Here is a 23,998-nt window from a genome sequence, read left to right as displayed (position 1 = left end):
GTGTCTTGTCTTGAAATTTAAATTATATAAAACACTCTCACCTTCAGGTTACGTTTAGTAGGTGTTTGGCTTAAAAATATCAGCAGTTTAAAAACTCCTCCTTCATGTTGGCTATGAAGTTGAAATTTAACATCAAGAATTAATTTCTATTTTTCATAACTGTATTGATCTATACAATCTTGAAATTTGACCAAAAGAGACATTTTCACACAAACAAACTCTTCTGTTTTTATATTGGACCTGAATGCTACAGAAATCAGGGTGAGTTCACATTTTAAACGTCTGAGATGACAAATGCGTCTCGGCTAATGCCCCACTCTCTGTTAACCGCTCAACCTTTTAAATTTCTCTGTCAGTGTCTTTAACAACGGACAGGATCGGGGAATCTAAACATCTCAGCAGCCAGACATTTTGCTGTGAACAAAACCACCTCGGTGATGCTCAGATGATTTGTGTGTCTCCGCTGCTGTTCCTCCTCTGTTTTGTGGGAACTTGGGCCTGGTTTCCAGGACACTTCACCACTTTTAGAAAAACTGACCTTGTGACCTGAATGTTTAAGAGGCACACACTGGATGTTAATGGAACCAACCGGGTTAGCCTTGCTAGCTTACCCCTCAGCTGTGATAATGTCTTATATGGTTCCCCATAACTCACTGGTTGTATCGTCCTCTCTGTTGTGGGGCACGTTTGGTTCCAGGCTGCTCCTTTGCTGTGTTTTGTCCTCCTTACCCCATTACCTCCAGTTTCTACTACCACTTATCAAAAAGAAAGGCCAGGGAAAAAAAAAGAAAAACAGCGTCTCTAAATATAAACCGACACACTTTGGCTTGCCACAGCAGGAAAAACACAATTTAATGAACATATACTGAAAAACAAAAGAGATAAACATCTTTGTTCCTGTTTAACACACTGCTCTGGAGTATAAAAATGACCTTTAACAGAGACGGGAAATACTTTTTCTGATAACACCTCAAAACTAGATGCAGTCTGCCGTTCAACATTTCAGCCGTCCATCGTGTGTGTGGAATGCACTCCTCCCTCGTGCTCCGCACACAGTCCTGCTGCCCTCTGTGTTTCGGCCTCTTTTTGAAGTCCCTCCGGCAGCGGAAAGCGAGGGGGCAGCTGGTCCGAGGCCCGAGGAGTGAGTGTGTGCGCGCCGAACAGTGACAACATGTGAAAATATGGCAGCGTGCAGCTTGTTTACCATTACCTGAGGACGGTGGGATGGGTCAGGGCATGCAGGGGTCAGAGGCAGCCTGAACTTGTGTGTCATGAGGCCTGTCCTGGTAGATCAAAGCTGTGGTCTCCATGGATCCGCGACGGCACCGGAAAAATGTTGAGTTGCTCTTTGACACTGCCCTGCACACGCACACACACAAACACACACACACATTTGTGTGGCTGTCTCTGTGAGGACATACATTGCAGTAATGCGTTTCCTAGCCCCTATCCACAACCTTAATATTGCCCCCAACCCTAACCATAATAATAACCATGGTAACCATAACTGTAACTGTTTTTCTCTAAAACTGAGTCTTAATCCTCAAACAGCCTTGTGAAGAAGTGAAGACTGGCCAAACTGTCTTCACTTTGCTCAAATGTCCTCACTATGATGGTGTAAAGCATAGGTCTTCAACAGGGGGTCCGCAACCCTACATGCGGGTCGCAAAATCTTTGGTTGATTGGACATTTCCATATATTTTTCCCTACAGTTTTAAATATCTTTCAATTCTTAGTAAAGGGATAAAGGAGGCAGAAGACGTTATCTTTCATTCAGGACTTCACTCATTCCTCGATACAGGAGTCGTCTCACCAGCCACCGTTTCACACTAGACCTGTCAATCTAAGCTTCCTGGACATAGTAAGCCCCGCCCCTATCACTGCTGAGCCAATCACGAGGCCGCATATTACACGTTGACTCTGTCAGGTTCCCCACAATTGGCCGAGAGCCTTATTCAGTCCCCAGGTGAAATTCAGAAGCAAACTGCAACATTAGCAGAGGAGAGGCTCAAGTTAACAGTGCACTGTGCAATGGATCGCTTTGTCACTAGAACAAAAAACGTCCACATCTTAATACTTAATGCAAATTGATAATAATCATGTATATTTGCATCTTCTTGCATATCGTTGTGTCTCTTTGCGTGACTGATTTAAGGAGGCGCTGACCAGTCAGCATCATGTGAGGAGTTTCTTGCAGCTGTGGTTGTGTTGTTGGTGTAATGACAGTCACTTTGCCTCTTATGCTGGCATCATCTGTGGCCCTAGATTTTTGCAGGGCATTCGTTTCTACTAGTCGAACTGATGTCAGGGCCTTCTTTGTTGAATTAGAATATACAAATACATCTTAAAATATCTTGTACGACACGATCAACTAGAATCAATAACTTGTAGACCAACTGCTCAGCATGATTCAGTGTAGCCCAAGTACGATGGTCTGTAACTCTTCCTAGCCTCCCACTTCGCCAGACTACTGCCACCTGCTGGTGGGATTAATTATTTCCTCCCATACCTTATGTACCAGCTGGTCTGGAGACTTTGTTTTGGTCCAAACACATGCGACATAAGACAACGTCATAATCAATCTCAGTAGTTTTTCCTGGATGTCACTTTGTTGTCTTCGTAACTTCCATAACTTCTATAGATATGCTAACAACAGCTGGCTACACAAACTCCTCGCTAGCTTTCTAAATGACAAGCAGCAAGTGTCTGGCCTTTTTCCAAGCACTTTCCAAGGACAACTTCACCGATGGTTCTGTGTAACAAACTACCCGGTTAATGCCAGGCCAGGCAGCACCTTTAATGAATGTCTCACACTCAGGAGAACGTTTCTAAAACTGGCAGATGTCTTTTAATAACAGATTTGGTCTCTTACACCACTCTAATGTGTCCTCTTTTACCCGTGGGTTTTACAATTTGACCTCAGAGTTAATATACAATTCTACAGCAGACTAAAATCTGACGGGTTTAACACGTGTATGAACGGATAAATGTTGTGCTAATCGCCTGACCATCCATACGACGTGCTCTGTATTCATCAAGGACCAGAGCTGCAAAATAAACTCCACTGACAACAACTGGAGAGACTTTTTTAGTGTTCTCAGGTTACTGACTGAGCACGGAGATGTTTCCCAGGTGGACTTGAGGTTCAATATGTCTACGTGTAGTGGGTTCAAAGTGGAATTAATTATCAGAAGCTACAGAGGTCTGGTGGACTCTACAACCTTTTATATAATCTGCAGGCCTGACTGAACTGATCAGATTTCATGCAGCTCCCTCTGGAGCTACAAAAGAATTTTATTTGATTTTTTTTTTCAAAGCATTTTCCCCTCAAAAGCAGTAATACAAGACCTGTAAACAAACTATTACACTATTAAAGAAGAAGTCTGTCTTCGATGAGTCTATTTATATACACGCATTTGCCAGTTCATTAGATACACAAGTTGTATATAACTTGTATAATTTAGTGCTATTGAATTGTATTGTGTTGTATGGACTCGTTCAGATTATTTTTGACCATTATTTTTTAGTCAGTGGTCTAGACTAAATGACTGAAATATTATAACGTTCAAACCAATCCAGTTGACGGCACCACAAGCATCATCCTCCGAGATAATCATAAAGTTGAGTAACCACCTCTCTGAAGCTGTTTCAACATCAGCTGAAGTCATGAAGTTATGATTTAGAGCAGGACTATTATGCTAGAAAGTATGTGTTTTCACTGGAGCACCTAATGAACTGGCCAGAGAGCATATAGTATTTTTTCTTCTGTCCCTCTTTAAAACATCCCGTCCATTATTTGCCAGGTATTAATGTGATGCTTGTTTAGTGAGGATCAAGATGAAACACGGCCAACCAGACGGTGAACTGGAGCACAGATCCATCTCACACCAGCAGGTGGAGACAGAGACCTGAAGACAGACTCGATAAAGCCTGGAGGTTTGAAACCACAGATTATTTACATTTTAAACCGGCTCAGACGAGCTGAGTCTTCTGACCCCTGTTGCTTTAACATTATATCCACACAAAGGGGGAGTCAGGAGTCATTAGAGCTGTGGGTTAAGCCCTTGGAGTGTTTGCAGTGTTTGATGAAGTGATTTCATTTGATAATTAGGCATAAGCTGTGTCTTAATGATAACATTTTTAAGCATATCTCATATTTTTCATGTTTAATTTCCTCTGCTGTGACCCGGAAGCTGGGAAGTGGTACATTAAATATTTATTGTTAGTATTTCACATATTTCCATGAAGAGGCTTTACAGTTGTCTTCAGCTCTAGGGAAATTTTTAGTCTGTCCTAAGGTGCAAAAACACCAAAACCTACATCAAAGAACTGCCGGCAACAAATGTTGACTGTGATCTTGCCTGTGTCTGGATCAAAAAGTTGCACTTGGACTACAAAGACTAAAGCGGGAGTTGGCACACACTGCAGATGTCTGGCCTCTCCTGAGTTATGCTGATCAGTCCGTCTACAGTTTATTGATCCGGTCGTTGTGCAAATAATTGTGTATTTGAATGTTCAGATGTACTGAGAATGAAAAACGCAGTGGTCCTTCTGTGTGTCCTTCGAACTTCTGATTTCTGTGTATTTTCTCAAAGATGAACAGCCAATCAGATTCTTCTCTGTCACCAGCTCATGCTGCTGATAAAGCGGCCGGGGAGTTGCCAACAAGTGTCACATGACAGCACAAAAACTAGGGCCACAGATGCTCACAGACCCCCCACGACCCTCAGATGCAAACGTGGCAGACAGACATGGTGGAGAATTTGGTGGAGACCAAATGACCGTCAAGGGTCATCTTTATTGGAGTTAGTCACGGAGCTGGACATTCACTTTAGATTACTACAAATGTTGCTCAATAGGGTTTTCTCGTCTGTGTTGAATGCCTTGTAGTTTTCCTCAAATCTGAAGACACCGAGAGAGGAATCAAGGAAACACATTTAACCTTGTCCTCTGAAGTGTCACCTGAAACCAACAGAGCTGGGTCAGAAGTCAGTGTGTTTCTGTTTGCAATAATAACATGATGCAGGCCACTGCCCAAACTACAAGAAGGGTTCACAGTAACCACTACTGCTACTACGACTGACAAAGATATGTCAGTGTAACATATTTGTGTGTTTCCCCACGATTAAATCATTTAACAAACACTGGCACCTTCATTAAAAACCTGCATTTTGTTTAGAATCACAGATGCATTTGAAAAGTTGTTGCTCAACCAGGAATTATTTTCTCATTCATTTACTATTTGCACCAGCGTCATTTTGCAGCTTTTGTTCAGGATGTCTGAATAGGCATAGGCATAATATCAATATATCGGTGTATCTACCTATTTTGATGTGAATGCAAATACGTTTTTACCCTCAACAGAAGGACAAACAGGTTCTGGCTTACCAACCGGACATGGTGGTGGTGGATAAAGAGCAGAAGAGGGTTTGTGGTGATAGGTGTGGTGATACCAGCTGACACCAACATCAGAAAGAAGGAACACAAAAATGTTGAGAAGTACCAAGGGTTGAAAGAGCAGCTGGAACAGATGTGGTGAGTGTGGTCCCCGTGGCAGTAGGAGCACTCGGGCAATGACTTCCAACCTGGGAGAATAGCTCCAACAGATCCCAGGAACAACACCTGAAGCCTCAGTCCAGAAGAGGACAGTCCTAGGAGCAGCTAAGATACTGAACCTGCGTGTTCTCATGGTGTCAGTGTCACATTTTATTTGCTTATTACTATACTTAGTATTTTTCTGACCATTGGTCACTGACCTAGGTGATTGGTACATGTCAAAGTAACATCCACGTGAATGCCAGGTCCAAAAGTTTCTGAGCAGAACATTGAATAGTCAAAAGACGGTCAATGTTGTTCACTTCTCCCGTCTGTGGTTTTAATGTTGTGGCTGATCAGTGTGTATCACATATTGATGCTGATTTGTGTACACAGTCTGTCTTACAGTCCGCATCATGGGTCAGTTTTCTCACCGTTCTTTTCACGGGGTCTTCAATGTGTCTGCATGCCCCAGCTCCACACCCGAGCACATGTAGACCACCCTCCAACGCTCATGTGGTGACGGCCCAACCCTAAATAACTCCCATTCTGGTCTGACTGATCAGCTGTACCCCTTCCTCACAGCACAAGGAGGGACAGCCAGGAAGGAGAAAGTGTATGAGGAAAAATTCTGTGAGTGAGGGAAAGTGAGAGGATGAGAGTTGAACGAGCCTTCACAAATGATCCTGGAAGATTCGCGAAGGAGATTCTGAGTCTGGAGTATTTCTACAGCTGAGGCGTCGGCCTGGACCGGGTTGTAGCGTGACGTGTGCGGTAGCTATCCGCCGACAGGATCTACAAGTTCTCGTCAGGGTGACTTTTAACAGAGAGTGTTACTTATCGAACCAGCTAGACGGGAATTTCAACTCACCTTTCCTGGTTTGCTTGGAGCATTATACTGGATCGCTGTGACCGCTGAGCGAGCTCTCAGCTGAAGAGTAAGTGTGTTCGTCAGCCTGGCATGACTACTGACAGAAAATGTCTCTGACATACTTGCTGTACTCTGATTCACCAACACAGAAATAAGGCCATAAGAAAGTCCCCACCAAGTCACTTGACAGCTGAACTGATATTCATGGTTAAGGTAACAGGGTTGACACTGAGACCCTCCGTTATAAAAGTGCGTACGTTGTGTCATTGTTTGATACACCAACACAGAAATAAGACGGACAGAAGACCTCCTACAAGTCCGGACAGTACCACCTTAAAACGTCTCACCATCTGGATATCCTGCCACACGCTGGTCGTAGACACTGGAGCATTTGTGATGACGTTCTTGTAGGAATAGAGACGTTCTCATTTGGATGTTACAGTGTTGTTCAGACGCATAACCTTGTTGTAATGTCATCGGAGGGGATGCAAAGCAAAACCGGAAGTAAGTGAAGGAATAAGAGGAAAAAAGCTACGAGAGGCCGTTGGACGACAGGTGACGCAGAAAAGCACGATCTGAAACAGAGTTAGTGGTTCAGATCTGTGAGAGTAGCTCATGAAAGATTCCGGATGGTGTCACAATAACCTTGAACTCTTTAGACTTTAAACTCCTCATCATCTTGCCTCGTTCGGCCTGTGGACATCCGGTTTCTTCCCTGAAGGATTCGCCTCCTGCAGATCTCATTGTACAACATGGATTCCCGGGCTGGTCCGTACCTCAGCCTCAAGACTCTCTGCTCGTATCTGGGTGCTGCCCGCCTCTGTCAGTTAGCGATGGGCTGTGCTGTGATTGCCATGGTAACCCACAGCGCCGGCTACAGCGGTTCACCTGGTGTGTTCTGCATGGCGACGTGGTGCTTCTGCTTCGCCACGTCAGTCCTGGTGTTTTTCCTGGATGCTACTCGTCTCTACAGCTACCTGCCGGTATCCTGGGACAACCTCACAGTCACAAGCGCCGCCTTGGCGACGCTCATGTAAGTCGGGGTTTCCTCGGCTGAGAGGGTGACTTAAATAGAAAACACGCACAAGAAGTCACGATGAAACCAAAATCATGCTTATTTTCATTCCTAGAGAGCTTACTACTTACTTGTTTACTGGTTCATCTTAAGAGGGCAGTTATCACACAGAAATGCCACAATGTTTTTACAAACCCTTGGGCCATTTTGGGCCAAGATGCTAAAACCACATCATTTTCATTGGTTTTCAAAATATGTTACTGTGCCTAAGAAATAATGACACATTAAACTTTTTACATCTGCAGTAGAACAAATGTTGCTTGTAGTGATAACTGAGAATTTACAGGCTGGGTGTTTTACTCTCAGCTCTCTGAGGCTTTTCCCCCCTCAATGTTTTCATTTTAAAGGCTGTAACTTAACTGTTCTGGTCCATTCTCTCTACTTTTGGTCAGTGTTGTTCAGGAAAAAAACAGGTCGATCATTGGATTTAAAAAAAAAAAAAAAAAAAAAGCTCTGACAAAATTCAAGTAAGCTACCTGTTGGCCAAAATACAAAGATAAACAAAGATAAAGTCTACCTGGTGAATATGGAGTGGTTAGCAAGTAAAAAGGCATTTCAATGAGTAAAAGTTGTGAGTGATCAACAATAAATGCATTTATGCATTTAAAAACTAAATAATCCTAATCTGGATCGATCTGTTATCTTGGTCACAATTTACAAACACATCTCTTGGCCACTAAATGGGGCTGGATGAGTCGTCGTCATGGGAACCAAGTGACAAATGCTTGATCAACTGGTTTAATACCATATAAAGATCCTCCTAAAGATCAGCGAGTGGATCAAGATTTGAGATCGTTTCATCAAACTACAGCATTGTTCCCCCATTCATTACACTGAGATAACTGGAGCATGTTTTCTCTTAACACCGTGGTTTTCTGTCTCCTCCTTCAGGTATGTCACAGCCTCTGTGGTTTACCCGTTGTTCTTTGTCCGATCTGACTGCCCCTACGCCGGCTGTGAAGTCAGAGATTTCCGCATCGCCGTCACCGTCTGCTCCATCCTGGGCACTGTGGCCTACGGTGCTGAAGTGGCCTTGTGCCGAGCCAGGCCAGGCCAGATTGTGGTGGGCTACATGGCCACCATCTCTGGCCTTCTGAAAGTCGTTCAAGGCTTCGTGGCCTGCATCATCTTCGGAGCTCTTCACAACGGCAGTCAGTACTCTCGGTACGCCGCCACCATCTACTGCGTCGTCGTCTACGCTTTCTGCTTCGCTCTGACGACAGTGGTGGTCATAATGAAGGTGTGCAAGCGGACTAAGAAGGTGCACTGCATGCCTTTTGAACACTTCGTGGTGGTCTGCACTCTCCTGGAGGTTCTGCTCTACTTGAGTGCATCAGTGGTGTGGCCTGTGTTCTGCTTTGACACCAAGTATGGCTCCCCGTGGAGACCATCGTCCTGCCCACAGGGGAAATGTCCATGGGACAGCAAAGTTGTGGTGACGGTGTTCTCCTTCGTCAACTTTGGACTGTACACAGCAGACCTGATCTATTCCCAGAGGATACGATTTGTCCCCTCACGTGTGCCAGCTAACTCTCGGGTGTAGCGTCACTTGGAGAACTTATTTGACATCACTGGTTCAACAAGTTTAAGTCACTCATTTATGATTTGTCTGTGAGTTCAAACCGTTAAAGGCCAAAAGGCAAATACGTTACGTGTGAAAGATTGCAGGCTCAGGGCATTACAAGTGCTGCACTTGTCTGCAGCAAAATCCAAACTGAAAGCACTGTCAAGGAATCTGCCACACCCCATGCCTTTGACTTTAACTTCCCTCAGAGCCAGCCTCACCCACCATTCTTGACCCGTGGCATGAGACGCATTTACACGCTACTCATATTCTTGTTCAAATAAAACAAGCAAGTCTTGAATATAAATAGTCAGTCTGGCTTTGGCATCTGTGGCATCCCTGTCATCTGCAAACCCCACACCAACGGTCTGTGGACTTTACCCAGGCTGCCAGAAATAAACATGAGCTGCCTGCACCCATACTGAAGCCATGACACCGCATTTATAGGAGGCTGTTGTCTCTATGAAATGCTTCTGTCAGTTCCTGAAAACAGGATGACCTGCAGTTTGAATAAACACCATAGTCACTGTTGCACAATGTGATCATGGTCAGCGTGACCGAGGAGAGGGAACATAGGACACAATGTGTCCTCAACTTAACAGGTCAAATGTTAAAAAGTAATTTACCACTCATTTATTCAGACTCACGGTTAAAATTATCTATAGGATTCTTAACTGGCAGGTTTCACATTTAACAGCATTTAACACATTTTTCCAAACACTAATGCTGTTTCTGTACAGCATCATTGTATTTATAAGATGTGTGCCCTGAAATGGCCCCAAAAAAGATTTTAATATAATACAGAGAACCCAAATGTAAATTGTCAAATATAAACATTCGGTCAAATTATCCAACAACTGCTAAAATTTGGTCAGAAAGTTAAGATGAAAAAAGTTAAAATCCCTGTATTGTTCTCAGTTAAGTTGTGCACAAATTTACCGTACATCTCTTGAGGCTGCCCATGTCATTCGCTGTGTATGTCACGACTTTGTAAGTATTATTTATGGCTTTCTGGCTGAAGGCTTATAGTAACTGAATATTGTACGACAGTTGTACGAAATGACTCCGTCGCCGTCCAGCTAATGCATAACATGTGTGAATCATTTGTAAATGTGATTCAAACGATTTTCAATAAGGGATCGAGTGTTTTTTATACACGGATACGTGACGTAGGGCTTCTTTTCTAATTTCCCCATCAAGTTTTGCACGTGCATAAGCCAACAGATCCTCAATCTTAAGCTTTGGACGTCAGTGCTGGACAGAGAGACTGTCTATCCCTCCATCTTATGGGGGCAAAAGAGCTGAGACACAGAAATAAAATCAGTTTTTTTCCTCCTTTAAACACCATAGCAACCTCCTCCTCCTCGCCTCCACCCCTCCTTCCTTCTCATCTTTGGTCACTCCAGTGAATCTCCTCTCTCTAATCCAGGATCAATGTAGTGCCCTGTCACATCTGTGCGCTCTGTGGATGTCTTATACTGAGTCTTCTGGAAGTGTTGTGGCACAGCACATGTCCCCCAGAACTGCCTCGGTTCTCATGCAGCAAATCCAGCACCAGTTGGCTGCTCTTGTATCCAAATCTGCATAAGACTGCGGAAAACGTCACTGTGTGGCTCGGAGCTTTGCTCGCTGCCAATTTATGTAAATTAGTAAAATGGTACAAGTGAAACATGGACAGAGAGCAGATGAGTGGTGGATTTACAAAGCGGTGATCATTTTAGCGGCAGTAAATACGTTTTGCTGTTGATGTGATATTTTTATCTCGTGTGTGTTTCTCGGCTTTCGGGAGCATCATGATCCTCAGCGTGATTATTTCATTTCGACAAGCCCTTGGGAGGCAGCACTTGAACTCTTCCCCTGACAAATATCTCCGGAGTGAGACGTACCATCAGTGAAATGTGACAGAGCCCAGAGAAAGGTAGCACAGAGAGTGACGGACGGCGCCACCACAGAGCAGTCTGTAGCTTGGTTGAGGCCTGCGTGCGCTCCCCGCTCCTCTCCAGACCTCCGGTTTAGCAGCTGTTCCATGTTTGGCGCTCGTTTGACTCCTCTCTTCCCACGGGTCTCTGTCTTAAACATAGCTGTGTGACAGAGATGAGCCGCGACAGGTGTCCATCATGACTGTCCCCTCGTGACTTTCCAGCTGGGGGCACACGGAGGGACGGCTGGCTCACTGTTGTGACTAATCCGTGATGGCGCATGTTGCTGATGTCAGCTTCCCCCGGTAGATCTTGTCTCTCGTTTTGCCAAATGTTGAGTGGAACATTATTGAGGTCTAAACCGTAGCCCTCAGTGGGTCTGGGACTACGTCAGACCGTAGCTTCAGGAAACTACTGTATACAAAACAGTGTGGGTGCTTATTTTGAAAGCATTCACCACGGCCAGTAGAGTTCATCATACAGACTGTTACTGTTTTAAAGGAAGAGGTGATCTGCATATTATTAAAAGACCTACAGCGGGTAGGTACTCAACAATCAGTAAATATACTTGACCAGATGTTGGTAACGACTCTTATAATCCACACATGCATAGAAATGAAACCACAGATGTCCATAACTGAAGTTATGTTTAATAATGTAAAACGACAGATTAAATAATATAGAACACATGAAGAGAGGGGCCTGGAAAAAGGGTATGGTGATGTTAAGAAGGATACAGAAGGATTTCTAAACGTTCTGAATGCTCCAGTCACCACTGTTGAGGCCATAATTTCCATTTAAGTGGAAAGAACAACATTTCACCATAAACCGGCCATGACCAGGTGCTTCGTGCAAGATTTCTGACTGGAATTATCAGAAGAGTTGTCCAAGACCCGAGGGCAACGCGTGGAGCGCTTCAGAGAGACCTGAAATTAGCCGGTGCAACGGTTGTACAATGGAAAGAAAACAAGAAGAAATGAGCTTGGCCGCTGTGGCCTGTATGCACGTTTACCAGGAAAACATGTTGCTGCTTGTTCAGAGTTTGCTGCACAACATTTAGACAAAACTGTGAAATACTGGGAGAACATCGTCCGGTCAGATGAAACAGAAGTTGAACTTTTCAGATGCCTTAACACACATCACGTTTGGAGGTAAAATGACACCAGACATCAGACCAAGAGGTGGGAACATCATGGTGTGGGGCAGTTTGTCAGCATACGGCACTGGAAAGCTTCATATAACTGAAGGGAGGATTAACAGACAAATGTACAGAGACATCTACAAGGACGATGGAGATGGAGAAACAAGGGTGGACATTTCAGCAAACAAACAGCCAGTGAGCTCCCAGCCAGCTACCCGACTGGAGTCCAAGAGAAAATCTATGGAAAGGACTAAAGATCAGGGTTCATAGAGGAGGATCTGAAGACTTTTTGTGTGGAAGAATGGACCAAAATCACACCTGAATAAAGCACGTGACTACTTACTCCATATAGGAGGTGCCTTGAAGCCGTTATTACCAACAAAAGCTTTTGTACAAAGTATTAATTTCAGTGTGTTCAGTACTTTTTCCCCGTGTCATGCATTTTATTACACATACATTTATGGACATGTATGGTTTGATTTCTTTGCATGCATGGGTTGCTACTGACATCTGGTACTACATAGAAATATAAATACATTTAGTGAGAAAAATAGTGATGTTGTGTCCTTTCTTTACCTGCTGCATCTCTGCAATCGTGTTTGTAATTTTTATTTATCCAAAGCTCTTCTGCGTGCATGTGTACATGAAAGGTGCTATCTAAATGAATAAAGTTTGCTTAAATTCCAAAATCTATAAAAACACTTATATTGTTTTTGTTCCTTTTCACTGAAACTGTACAAATAAAATTCAAACTACTGACATGTACACTGATTTTTCTTATTTTGAGTATCATTTTCTAGTGTTTTAACACCTTGTCGAGGTTAATTTCCACTTGAATGATTAAGTGCAGAGACCTGGAGCTTGTCAAGCTTTTAGTGCTGATCGTGTTGGTGATCACAGCTGGAGAACAAACATCCTCCTGTGACCTTCTGGCTCCAGTTTTGCCTCCTCCTGTCTGCCTCAGACACCAGCACTCTTCTCCTCTCTCTCCTGAACCAAAGATAGAAACACAGAAGAAGAAGAATGACTCCTCTTACAGCTTCTTCTCCTTCTGGCTCTTCTGGGATTTTCAGTCTGAGGTTTTGTGATGTGCGGTGAGAAACCATTTATTAGTTTTGGTTTTGACATCAAATTGAGAGCTGACAATACTCTGGATGCTTCAACTTCACTGCTGTCATTTCTTCTGCATGCTGTCTTTGTCACTACTCAGTCTGCAGGAGGAGGGAGACGCACAAACGCTTGGAAAAGATTTTCTGTCTGCCTGTGATATTAAATATGCACATCTCCTTCTCCTCCCGCTCTCTCTCTCTTTTTCTCGTTTTCTTATCCTCGCTCTGTCATCGTCGAGCACACACTTGTAAAAACCTCGGGACTCTAATCACCGCAAGCAACAATTTGTTGTGAACACTTCACCCGGATCTGCGTCGCTGTGTGTGCTGGAAAGAAACAAGAAAAAGATTTGTGCTCTGCGGGATTTTTAATAAATCTCTTGGGGTTTTGTCAAAAAAAAAAAAGAAAAGAAAAGAAAAGAAAGAAAGACTGAATGAGTGTTGTCACGCCTCAGCACACATACAGAGTCTGAGCGACAGATAGAACAGAGGCAGGCAGTGGTAAATTGACTTTGTGTGTCTCTGTTAGACCGAGAGGGAGAGTGGCGCAGATATATCACAAAAAATAAATGTTCAGCTTGTTTGAGATTAGGCTCAGAGAACAGATATGTGGGTAATTATTCCAAGGGGAAGAACAGTGACACTTTGTATCATCAGTAGAGAATATTGTTCCTTAAATTCTGCTGCTTTTAAAGACAACGGTTAAAGCAATCTGACTTTTATTCCTTTGTTGTTGTTTTTTTCTGAACTGAACAATAGTCATATGAACATCAGAACAGTGTTAATAGTTTTAAGCCCCCGTGCTCTTGTTATATTTTATATTATAACATGCAGCAGTGTTGTACTCCTGCTTGTATCATGACTAGATTCTACATGTATGTTTTAGTCAGATGTATTGTATCGTATATGTACGACAGATCTGTTTATCTCATTCCTCCTCCTCCTCCTCCTCTTCTCTTTTATCTGTCTCTAGCCAGTCAGCCTCAAGCAGATGAGTTCATCTCTAGGTTCTTATTAAAAGAGAGTTTTTCTTGTTCTTGAGACTATTTGTATGGTTATTGATGCTATACAAATAACATTATGGAGCAACGGATGGAGAATGATGAATCCTGTTTTCTTGGGTTTGTGTGTGTCGCTTATATGGGGAACATATGGCAGGAGGATGTGGCCTATTCTGCAGCAATGTTCAGGTGGTGGTACATATCAAAGTAATATCCACTTAAATGCCTGCACCCAGGTTTCCCAGAGGAACATTCAATGTTAATGAGATCATCACTGTTACCTCACCAGCTGGTGGTCTTAATGCTGTGGCTGTTCGGTGTAGATACCCTTCAGTTTGATTGTTTCAAGTCACAAACATTACATTCAGGAGGATGTTCCTGAAATTCAATACTCCACTTCTGGGAGATTCTCATGTTACACACTCCCTACGCTGTTTTGGAGGCTTTCCTTGCTGACTTCAGCAGAACTTTGCCTGATAGTGGAGATTTATCAGCTGATTAAGCTCACCTGGGCCTCGCGCTGTACAAACTGGCACATGAGCTTCCCCCTTCAGCGCCTCTTGAGATTGTTAATCCACCAGACGTATGTTCTGGCAGGTTGGACAGGGCTGTGTTAAAGCCATCATCTAACAAGGGAAAACTGGACAACTGATTAATTTACACTCCTCATCACAACCTTTAGCCGAGGATGTTTTCTCACTCTGCACAGCTGACTGATGATGATGATGAGTTTCCCAACAGCTGGTGCTTTGGCAGCTTGAACCCCAATCCTTGCATTCAGCTTTATAAATAGATGGGCGCATACCCAACCTCCCAGTCTGCATTCCTGTGAGAAAATAAATGGAACGTGGTCCCTCAAAGGAGGCATGCCACTTCCTCCTGTGTGGAGTGTAAATTTAGCCTGGCATGGCATGGTATGACTGAGAAACATGAAAGAAAGAGACAGGCAGAAAGACAAGAAGAGGGTCAGTCCTATTCAAATGTGCAGAGGCGAGATTTTAGCATCAATCTGACAGTTACAGGCCAAACTCATGGTTAATTTTGAATATGTGTGTTGGTGAACCACCGAGGGACAGACAGCCAAACTGTATTCATATTCCACAGCTCATTAGCAGCACGCTTTCCAATTCTGCTTTATTTCAAATTCTGTCAAATCTATGGGGAAAGAAATAAAAAGCACTGACGTCTCCTGCTAGAATAACAATCTCCTACTCAAACAGTGGTCCCTGAAATATCCCAAGCCAGTTCTGGGAACCAGAAGTGTTTTGTTGGCATGTGAAATGGTGATACGTTGCCTCCAATGAAGAATATATATATATAAGAAAACAGGGTGTGACTTCTGCTTTAAGAACTATAAATAACTGCAGCTATTCATCACACGAGAACAGTTTTAGCATGATTGTCATAATTTTACATTAAAAAATTAAAAGCAAAACAAAAAGACAGTACATAAATGATAAGTGCTGCAACATACCCTCTTACGAAACACTTGTAACATACGAAGCCATTCTGCTTGATGTGTCTGCTAGGGAAGAAAGAAAAAATGTTGTCTATTTACGGTAATTCTGGTAATAAAAATGTTAAAAAAATTAAATCTTAACTAATCAAAATTAACTCAAGTAAAAATAATACTGGTTAAACTTAAGTTTAATTAACAAGTTAAAGTTCATGAACCCTTCATAGAGAATGTTTCCTAAACCCTGCGTATTATTACATCATAACAGATAATTTAGTATGAAAACAGCAATTAAATAAGACAAAACTAATTCACAATATTATATACTGTATGTAGGACTCATGTATGATATATATCTGACTGGTAAATTATTTTGCAGCCATGTGTGATTGCTTGTGTATGTAAATCATAAAGTGGAGTTATTAGTTACTAGTGGTGACCCTACGTTCTGGGCAAAGATGTGTATCTCCTGTCGTCCAAACTAGATAGAAGAGGCCCCCAAGGTTTATGTTTATCAAAATGGCAAAAGGTATCCTTCTGGAAACCTATTTTCTAATTTTAGATTTGTGGGTGGAAAATAATAATAGCATAACATGGGAAAGTCAAAACATTATGTAAATGTATTTTATTCTTCATATTTTTATTTTTGCTTTTGTAATGATGGATCCAACATCTGGGATAGGCTCCAGGATCCTGTTTGAAGGTGTAACTCACCTCTCACCCAGTGACGGCTGAGATAGACATGATTAGATAAAGGATTTCATTATGCTCACTAATTGTGTCAATGTGCACGAATCAGGCAGATAAATATAGTCTATACATGCTGCATGTACCAGCATATGGAAGATAGATGTATATAAATTAAATGCTTAAAAAAACAAATAAAGCTGAAACTGAATCTAAAGCAACACACTTTCTCTGGACTACAGCATGTACATTGTGTTACCTAACAAATACTTGTGAATATTTGTACACCACGAGGGGCCAGGGGCACAATCTATACAGTTCCCTTTCCACTTAAAACCAAACCTTTTATATATTGTATTGTGTCCTTATATCCTTGTATGTCTGCACATATGCCAATAAATCTGAGCTATGTATTTGTGAATGCTCATTGTGTGTCTCAAGGGTTTATATACATTAAATGTCTATAAATATATTTTTTGTAATATATTTTATTTTAATCTGCACACATACAGTATGTATTTTACAATAAATGACATATATTTTTATTGGATTAGTGCTTAGTGTTCTGTCCACACGGTTGCGTTGGGGTGTGTCCGTGTTGAATCAGTAAGATATGCTCTGAATATGTTGTGAGTACAGGCCTTCCTCCGTATAACCTACATTATAACACATTTATCTGACCTACATCCTGATCCTCCCTGGCACCTTCTCACCAGACTGATGCAACTGGGCGGAGCGGATTGCATATCCCGCCCATATCTGGATTTCTCGCTCCTCATTGGCTGAGTGCAAGCGACGTCTGTGTTGTGATTGGCCGGTGGAGCTGTCCATCACAGCTGAAGCCCACATGGAAGTTGTGTAAAAAGAGGAAGCCACGTTGACACCAAAAAGTGGTGTTTTCTGTTTTACCGTAGCCCCGGGACGTAACGGTCACGTCGACAGCCTCCACCTGTCAACTCGGGGATTTCAGCCCGAACATCTACGTACAGGTATCTGTTTCTGTTTAACTCGTATATGTCGTGTTTCCGTCTTTATTTGTGGCTGTGAGACTTAGCTAGCAGAGCGGCTAGCTTCAATAGCAAATGCTATTATGATCCTTATTAGCATCCACTGAAGCGCCAGTGCTAACGTTTCCTGAATAAGTGGTTTGTTGACCAACATAACACGGTGTTAAAATACGATTTCAACACGTGAAATGGCGAATACTTGAGATAGTTTTAAAGATCCGTTGGTTTTATACTTACTGATCAGTACAGTGAAGCTGACAATCCAAAGCGTTTTTACGCAGAAAAAGAGGCCGTGCGCTTTTGTTTGGGACATTGGTGAGTTTTATTTGAGCGTGGAGCTGGCAGCCGTGAATGCACATCAGGCCGAGAGGGCTGCCAGAATTTCAGAGGAGGTGTTTCATCACTATTTAGACTCTGTGCTCCGACTCCAAGACTTTTTCTCTTGGTTTCATCACCACCAAAAGGCCTTTCTCATCCACTTGTCAATACGCTCAGAGATAGAAAGTGGAAGGCATGTTGCATATTAGGGGCTGAGGGTATAGACTGAAATGAATGACGGTCTGCTGCAGCTCTCTTCTTTATTTACAGAAACAGCACATCATCTGACAGGATGAGCGTTGGATTCATTGGAGCGGGCCAGCTGGCTCATGCACTGGTTAAGGGCTTCACTGCTGCAGGTGAGCTGAACGGAATCTGAATTCATTAACGTCAAATCGTACACTCCCTCCTCTCCTCTTTGGACGTTTCTTACTTCTTTAGAGTCTTCCCTGTGCTGCTGTAATGTGAACTCTCCCTCAGGGGATCAAGAAGGTCTTATCTTACAGCTGGTATTTCCCACGTCATGGTCTCCGCTTCCTCCCGTGTCTCTCTCCAGGTGTGATCGCTACACAGAGGATCACAGCCAGCTCTCCAGACACGGATCTTCCCACAGTGTCGGGCCTCAGGGTGAGGAGCCAAGTTTCTGTTTGGTTGTGTGGTGTCTGGGAGTGGAAAGCGAAGCAGCTGGTTTGCGAGTGTGTGCTTGTCTAAATTTTCTGCTGCCTTCTCTGTACATCTTAACATCTCTTCACTGATGCCAATTTCCTTTTTTTTTTTTCCTCTGCAGAAAATGGGGGTGAACCTGACGACTAGCAACAAAGAGACGGTCAGCAAGAGTGACGTGCTCTTTTTGGCTGTGAAGCCTCACATTATCCCCTTCGTTCTGGATGAGATTGGACCAGACATCGAGGACCGCCACCTCATAGTCTCCTGTGCTGCAGGTGTCACCATCAGCTCCATAGAGAAGGTCTTTCTCACAATATCTCTCTCTCTTCTGCTCTGAAATACAATCTTTTCAGGTGCTTGGCTATTTCCCTTTTCGAGCTTTCACATCAGCACATACGTTTTACTCCATCCTCCCTTTCTTGGCCTGATGGAGCTGGACTCTTATCAGAATTTGAGTGTGCCAACGTGGTGTTTAGATTTCATTATGGGATCTGTGGTGTACATGCAGTTAACTGTCACCTAAAGTTAAGTTTAAAAAGTGTTCTGCGTGTGTTTCCAAACATATAAAAGAAACCCATTACATCTTGTGCTTACCCCTTTTCCATATTGCAGAAACTGCTTCAGTACCGAGCAGCTCCAAAAGTCATGAGGTGCATGACAAATACTCCAGTGGTGGTGAAAGAGGGGGCTACAGTATACGCCACTGGGACACATGCGGAGGTAAAGATGGGTGAAACGAGGAAACACGGAGTCAAAGTGTTTATGAATGGCTTTGATGAAGGTAAATGGGAATTAACAAGCATTTTGTTATTATTTAAGGTGGAGGATGGGAAGTTACTGGAGCAGCTGATGGCCAGTGTAGGTTACTGCACGGAGGTGGAGGAGGACCTCATTGATGCGGTCACTGGTCTGAGTGGCAGCGGACCTGCCTACGTAAGTAGCAAGAATTGAGTCTTTACTGTCAAATGGTGGAGCTGGGAAATGATCCGTGAAAGCCCTTAAACCTTCTAGATCTGAGTCTTCTGTATTTCTTTTCCTTTTGAGTCTGATTTGAACTGATGTGCGGTGTTTTTCAAAAACCTGTTGCCATTAGTTAAGTGTGTCTTCAGCTGTCAGGTTTCACAGCCTTAGCTAAATCATTATCTTGTGATCAAATATTTAGTCTAAAAGATGTCAAAAATAATGACACGTATGCAAGTGCATTTCCAAAGAAAATGTCTGACATGTTTTATATAATACATTCATGCTTCTTTGGCTTTTGATTGACTTGATAATTAAACAGATTAATTTATCTTCGTACAGAGTGTGTAGTCTCGACAGCTTAGACTGTTAAAAAACTCTTCACGTTCAGGCTGCGGTTCAGTGGTAATATGTTGCACATGTTTTACAGCTTGAGGTCTAAACAGTGGCAGAGGGAAGAGGACGAATGTGTATTTTTACTTTTAGCAATCATATGAGGGAGCCCAGCTGTGGTAATGACTTGTGTGTCTTTCCAAATCTGTGGTTATAAATTAAGAATAATTGCTTTGGGTTTTTATCTGCTGTCTTCAAAGAACTACAGCTTTAGACAGAATCTCTTTAAATCTAACAAGATGTTCGAGACACCTTATTGTTCTAACTCAAACTATACAGGACAAAGAGTATGTTATCAGTAAAGGAGACGTAAAATAACTTGGTTAAAATCTGTGTTTTTAATTTAAGAATAAAATAAATCTGTGAATCTATCTGATGATGATTTGTAAAATGGCTGTACGTCTTTTAAAGACATGCTGATGAAATTGTTGCCAACTTTGTGTTCAAACAGGCGTTCACAGCTGTGGATGCTCTTGCAGACGGAGGAGTGAAGATGGGTCTGCCTCGGAGACTGGCTGTCAGACTCGGAGCCCAAGCCCTATTGGTCAGTGAGTGCTTAGTATGCGTGTGTTTCACATTTTTTTGTTTTCTGCTTGCTCTCAATATTAAGGCTTGGATTTCAGATTTTAGAAAACAACGCTGTGTTTCTCAAATCAGACAGAAGGGTGGTTGTTGTGGTAAAGATGTAGGCATTGTTGGCTACTGTACATACCGATGCTGGTGACACAGAATTAAATCTACTTCTTCCCAGCTTTGCCTGGACAGAGGTGTCCTCCATAGAGCAGCATGAATTCTGTTGAGCCGCTAGGTCACTCTGACTTTGTCGTTGTGAGTGATGCCAAAGACACTTACATCTGTGTGTCCAGACTGTACCGCATCCCTAGACTGATCTGATTGGAATTGCATCTAAATGGGTTTGGATCTAGGTTTCACAAGTTTTGTGTATTTTTTTTGTCATCCAAGGTCTTGATATGCACAAAATACAAACAAAAACAGAATATAGCCCAAGTCTCCTTGTTTCATTACTGTGTCTGTTTGGAGGCAAAGAACTCATTAAGATTGAACTGCTGCTTGCGGTGGACCGCGTAATACTTCTGTGTGATAACTGCTGAATTAAATACATAAACACAAACAGGGCACTGTGTCGTGCCAAAACAGAAGAAATGATTAATAAAAATGGTACATAATTCTGTATCCGTTTTCTTCAGGGTATACATAAAATTCAAGACAGTTTCTTTTTAACATAAGATTAACAATGCAGGCTGTGGTGGGATCACAGTTTGGCAGTTTATTAACATGAATTACTGGAAATTATTGCTTTTGGTGTCCTGGTGTCTTCTGTACAAACCTTTTTTTGGCAAAAGCCTTGCCAAAAAAAAACAAATGCCATCTTTTTTTTTTAAATTTTTTTTTTACAAAGTGCTCCAGTCTCTCCTGCAGCAAAGCTCACTCACAACATGATGCTGCCACCCCCGTGCTTCATGGCTCAGGGGCAGTACTTTGGCTTCCAAGCCTTCCCATTTACCTTCCAGACATAACGATGGTCATTATGGCAAACGGTTCCATTTTTATTTAATTTTGTTAATCTGACCAGAGGACATTTCTGCCAAAAATAAGATGTTTGTTCAGATGTGAGACTGCAAACAGGAGCTTGGTTTATTCATGGCAAAGTTTGGAGCAGAAGCTTCTTTTTTCGCTGAGCAGTCTTTCAGGTTATGTTCTTCCAGTCTTTTCACAATGTCATTTGCTGTTGTTATGAGATTTATTTGTATGTTTGAAACCAAAGTACAATCCTCTCTAGGAGAACTAATACTTCTTCTTGAGCAGTATGTTGCTTATATTTGCATAGTATTGTTTGTAAGATGAATGTGATACCTTTAGTCATCTCCACTGAAATTGCTTTACTCTGTAAACAACTGTTGATTAAATGAATTGTGTCACATATAGAGTAGATGTTCCAACTGACCTGCCAATGAAGTTTGTTAAAAAAAAATCTGTTTTAACAGATTCAGGTGTATCTAAACTTCGAGCTTCCATTGTAAATATGGAACAGACTTTCAAACAGACTTTACAAAACAGTTCAAATCAGTGCAACTAATGAAATCATTGTGTGGCTATATGAACTGTTTTGTTTGAGTAAATCATCTTCTTGTCTTTCAGGGAGCAGCTAAGATGCTGCTAGACTCGGAGCAGCATCCCGGCCAGCTCAAAGACAACGTGTGTTCGCCAGGGGGCGCCACCATCCACGCCCTGCACGTCCTGGAGAGCGGCGGCTTCCGCAGCCTCCTGATCAACGCAGTGGAGGCTTCATGCATCAGGACACGGTGAGAAAGCTGCATCTCAGAAGATAAATCCCTCTTCTAGCCAACACAGTTTCTCTGCTTTTATTCTCCTGCTGTGCGTTGTTTTCAAAATTTGCAAAAATCCATAAGATCATAAATCATAATGATCTTAAGAAATGTCTGAGGGCTGATCAACATGATTCAGAAGAGGACAGGTCTACATGATGTTCGTAGATCTTCCTAGCCTCCCAGTCAATAGTACTTCCCATTTCCTGTTTTGAACGAAAAATACAGACTACTGCCACCTGCTGGGGTAGAGCACGTTATTTTCTTTCACAATTGTCCTGAATGTAGTTCAGGTCTATTCCTGTTGGCTGCAGTATATGTCATGTGTTCTAACAGATGAGATGCATGGATTATATGTAAACAAATGTTAAAATTCAAGAAATGTACCAAAACTCCCATCCACTTTGGGTCCATACTTAAAAGATCAAACGTGACCCTTTATGCTTTCTAGCTGGTATAAGGAAGGAGCTATAATACACCTCAATCTCCTTCTTCTTACAGGGAGCTTCAGTTCCTGGCAGACCAGGAGCGCATCTCACCAGCGGCCATTAAGAAAACCACGTTGGACAAAGTTCTCCAGCAGCCCGGAGTCACAGTCAGCGGTGTGGGCAATGGAAACGGCAAATCGGGACTCAGCTTGTTCAACAATCGCACCTCTGGGATCAAGAAGAAGAACTGAGTAGAGGGAGAGGCATAAACAAACGCACGCAAACATATTACAGGTGTTAGTGTACCAGTGTGTACATGGATGGACATACACACATCTTCTACAGCTGATCAACCATTGATTTAAAAACAACTCAGGATGACTCTGAAATGAATCCAAATCACAAATTATTTATTCAGACTTGACATTGAGAAATTGGACCTGGTGGTGACTTCACCACATCACACACACAAACTGGTGTATTCAACACACACACACACACTGCTCACAATTACAGCATTATGTTATGACCGAGGATGACTGTGTACACATGCACAAATCCAGAGACACACTGAAGACTATAAGTGCATTTACAATCTGTCTGTGTTTGGGCTCTAGAGTCTCTAGGGCTGTTAACGGTAATGACCCAGTGGACCATCATGATCATGGTACACACCAGGCAGCAGATGCTGCTTGGGTAACATCACGCTGTTAATGTACGTCTTTAATGTTTGTCTTTAAAAAAACATTACATGATGTAAATGATCATGTGTGAATACCTATTTTTGTTTGGCCAACAGTGCTTAACTGTTTAAAAAGACCTGACACGCATCGAACAACATTTTAATACCCTTTTTTCACCTTTTATATTTGTCGACATTATGGTCTTTAGCGCAGTAAGGACATTGTGTCTTTGGCCCTGTGACCTAGAACATGTGTTTTTTTTTTTGTTTTTTTTCTCGCTAATATAAAGGTTTTTAAACACAGCTCTGATGTCAGATGTTGTGTATCTTCAAATCCAAAGGCCCTTACACCATTTTCTGATTAGGGTAATCTAACTTCATCTGAACCTGCTACAAGAAAGCTGGAAGCACCTACGCTGAAAAACACATCTCATACAGATTCTGACGTAAAGGCACAAAGCCAGACATCAGTCCGTCCTAACAATGTATTTTTTTATGGTTCTGTTTGTTATTATTGTCATAATGTTACATATTATATATTGTTTTGGTTTGGCATATCAGCTATTAAATTGGTATGCAAATCAAAAAGTTGATATTAATAAAGAAGCAGCATCAAATACATTTGCTTCTCTTGTATTATTTTGTTGGTTGTTTCCTCACCTCTTGTAGTTTTGAGGCTTTTCCTTTAAGTAATTAATATCCACCCTGGCCTCCAGATGGCGCCCTTTGATCAATGTGACCCATTTGCGCATTCCAATGAAGATCAAATTACCCTCTTCACATTGCTAAAGAGTGACTTAAAATGTACGATCATCCACCATAAAATGTAACCACACCA

At 42.3% G+C, this 23,998-nt stretch overlaps 2 protein-coding genes across 2 annotated transcripts; both read left to right on the top strand.

The window, feature by feature from the left end:
• Positions 1–6,074: 6,074 nt before the first annotated feature.
• On the top strand, positions 6,075–12,870 carry LOC124999946 (myeloid-associated differentiation marker-like protein 2). Its single transcript, XM_047575198.1, has 2 exons — positions 6,075–7,439; positions 8,373–12,870. The coding sequence occupies exons 1-2, from the start codon at positions 7,159–7,161 to the stop codon at positions 9,022–9,024; spliced, it is 933 nt and encodes a 310-aa protein (XP_047431154.1). The 5' UTR covers positions 6,075–7,158; the 3' UTR covers positions 9,025–12,870.
• Positions 12,871–17,198: 4,328 nt separating this feature from the next.
• pycr1b (pyrroline-5-carboxylate reductase 1b) lies at positions 17,199–23,781 on the top strand. The gene is made up of 9 exons (XM_047579304.1): positions 17,199–17,347; positions 17,954–18,042; positions 18,240–18,310; positions 18,471–18,650; positions 18,962–19,069; positions 19,169–19,282; positions 20,154–20,246; positions 21,863–22,026; positions 22,552–23,781. The coding sequence occupies exons 2-9, from the start codon at positions 17,976–17,978 to the stop codon at positions 22,727–22,729; spliced, it is 975 nt and encodes a 324-aa protein (XP_047435260.1). The 5' UTR covers positions 17,199–17,347; positions 17,954–17,975; the 3' UTR covers positions 22,730–23,781.
• The last annotated feature ends 217 nt before the right edge of the window (positions 23,782–23,998 follow it).

The sequence above is a fragment of the Mugil cephalus genome, chromosome 2, assembly GCF_022458985.1.
Source record: "Mugil cephalus isolate CIBA_MC_2020 chromosome 2, CIBA_Mcephalus_1.1, whole genome shotgun sequence".
Lineage (NCBI taxonomy): Eukaryota > Metazoa > Chordata > Actinopteri > Mugiliformes > Mugilidae > Mugil > Mugil cephalus.
Note: the sequence above shows the minus strand (reverse complement) of the source record. Positions and strands in the feature narration are given on the sequence as shown.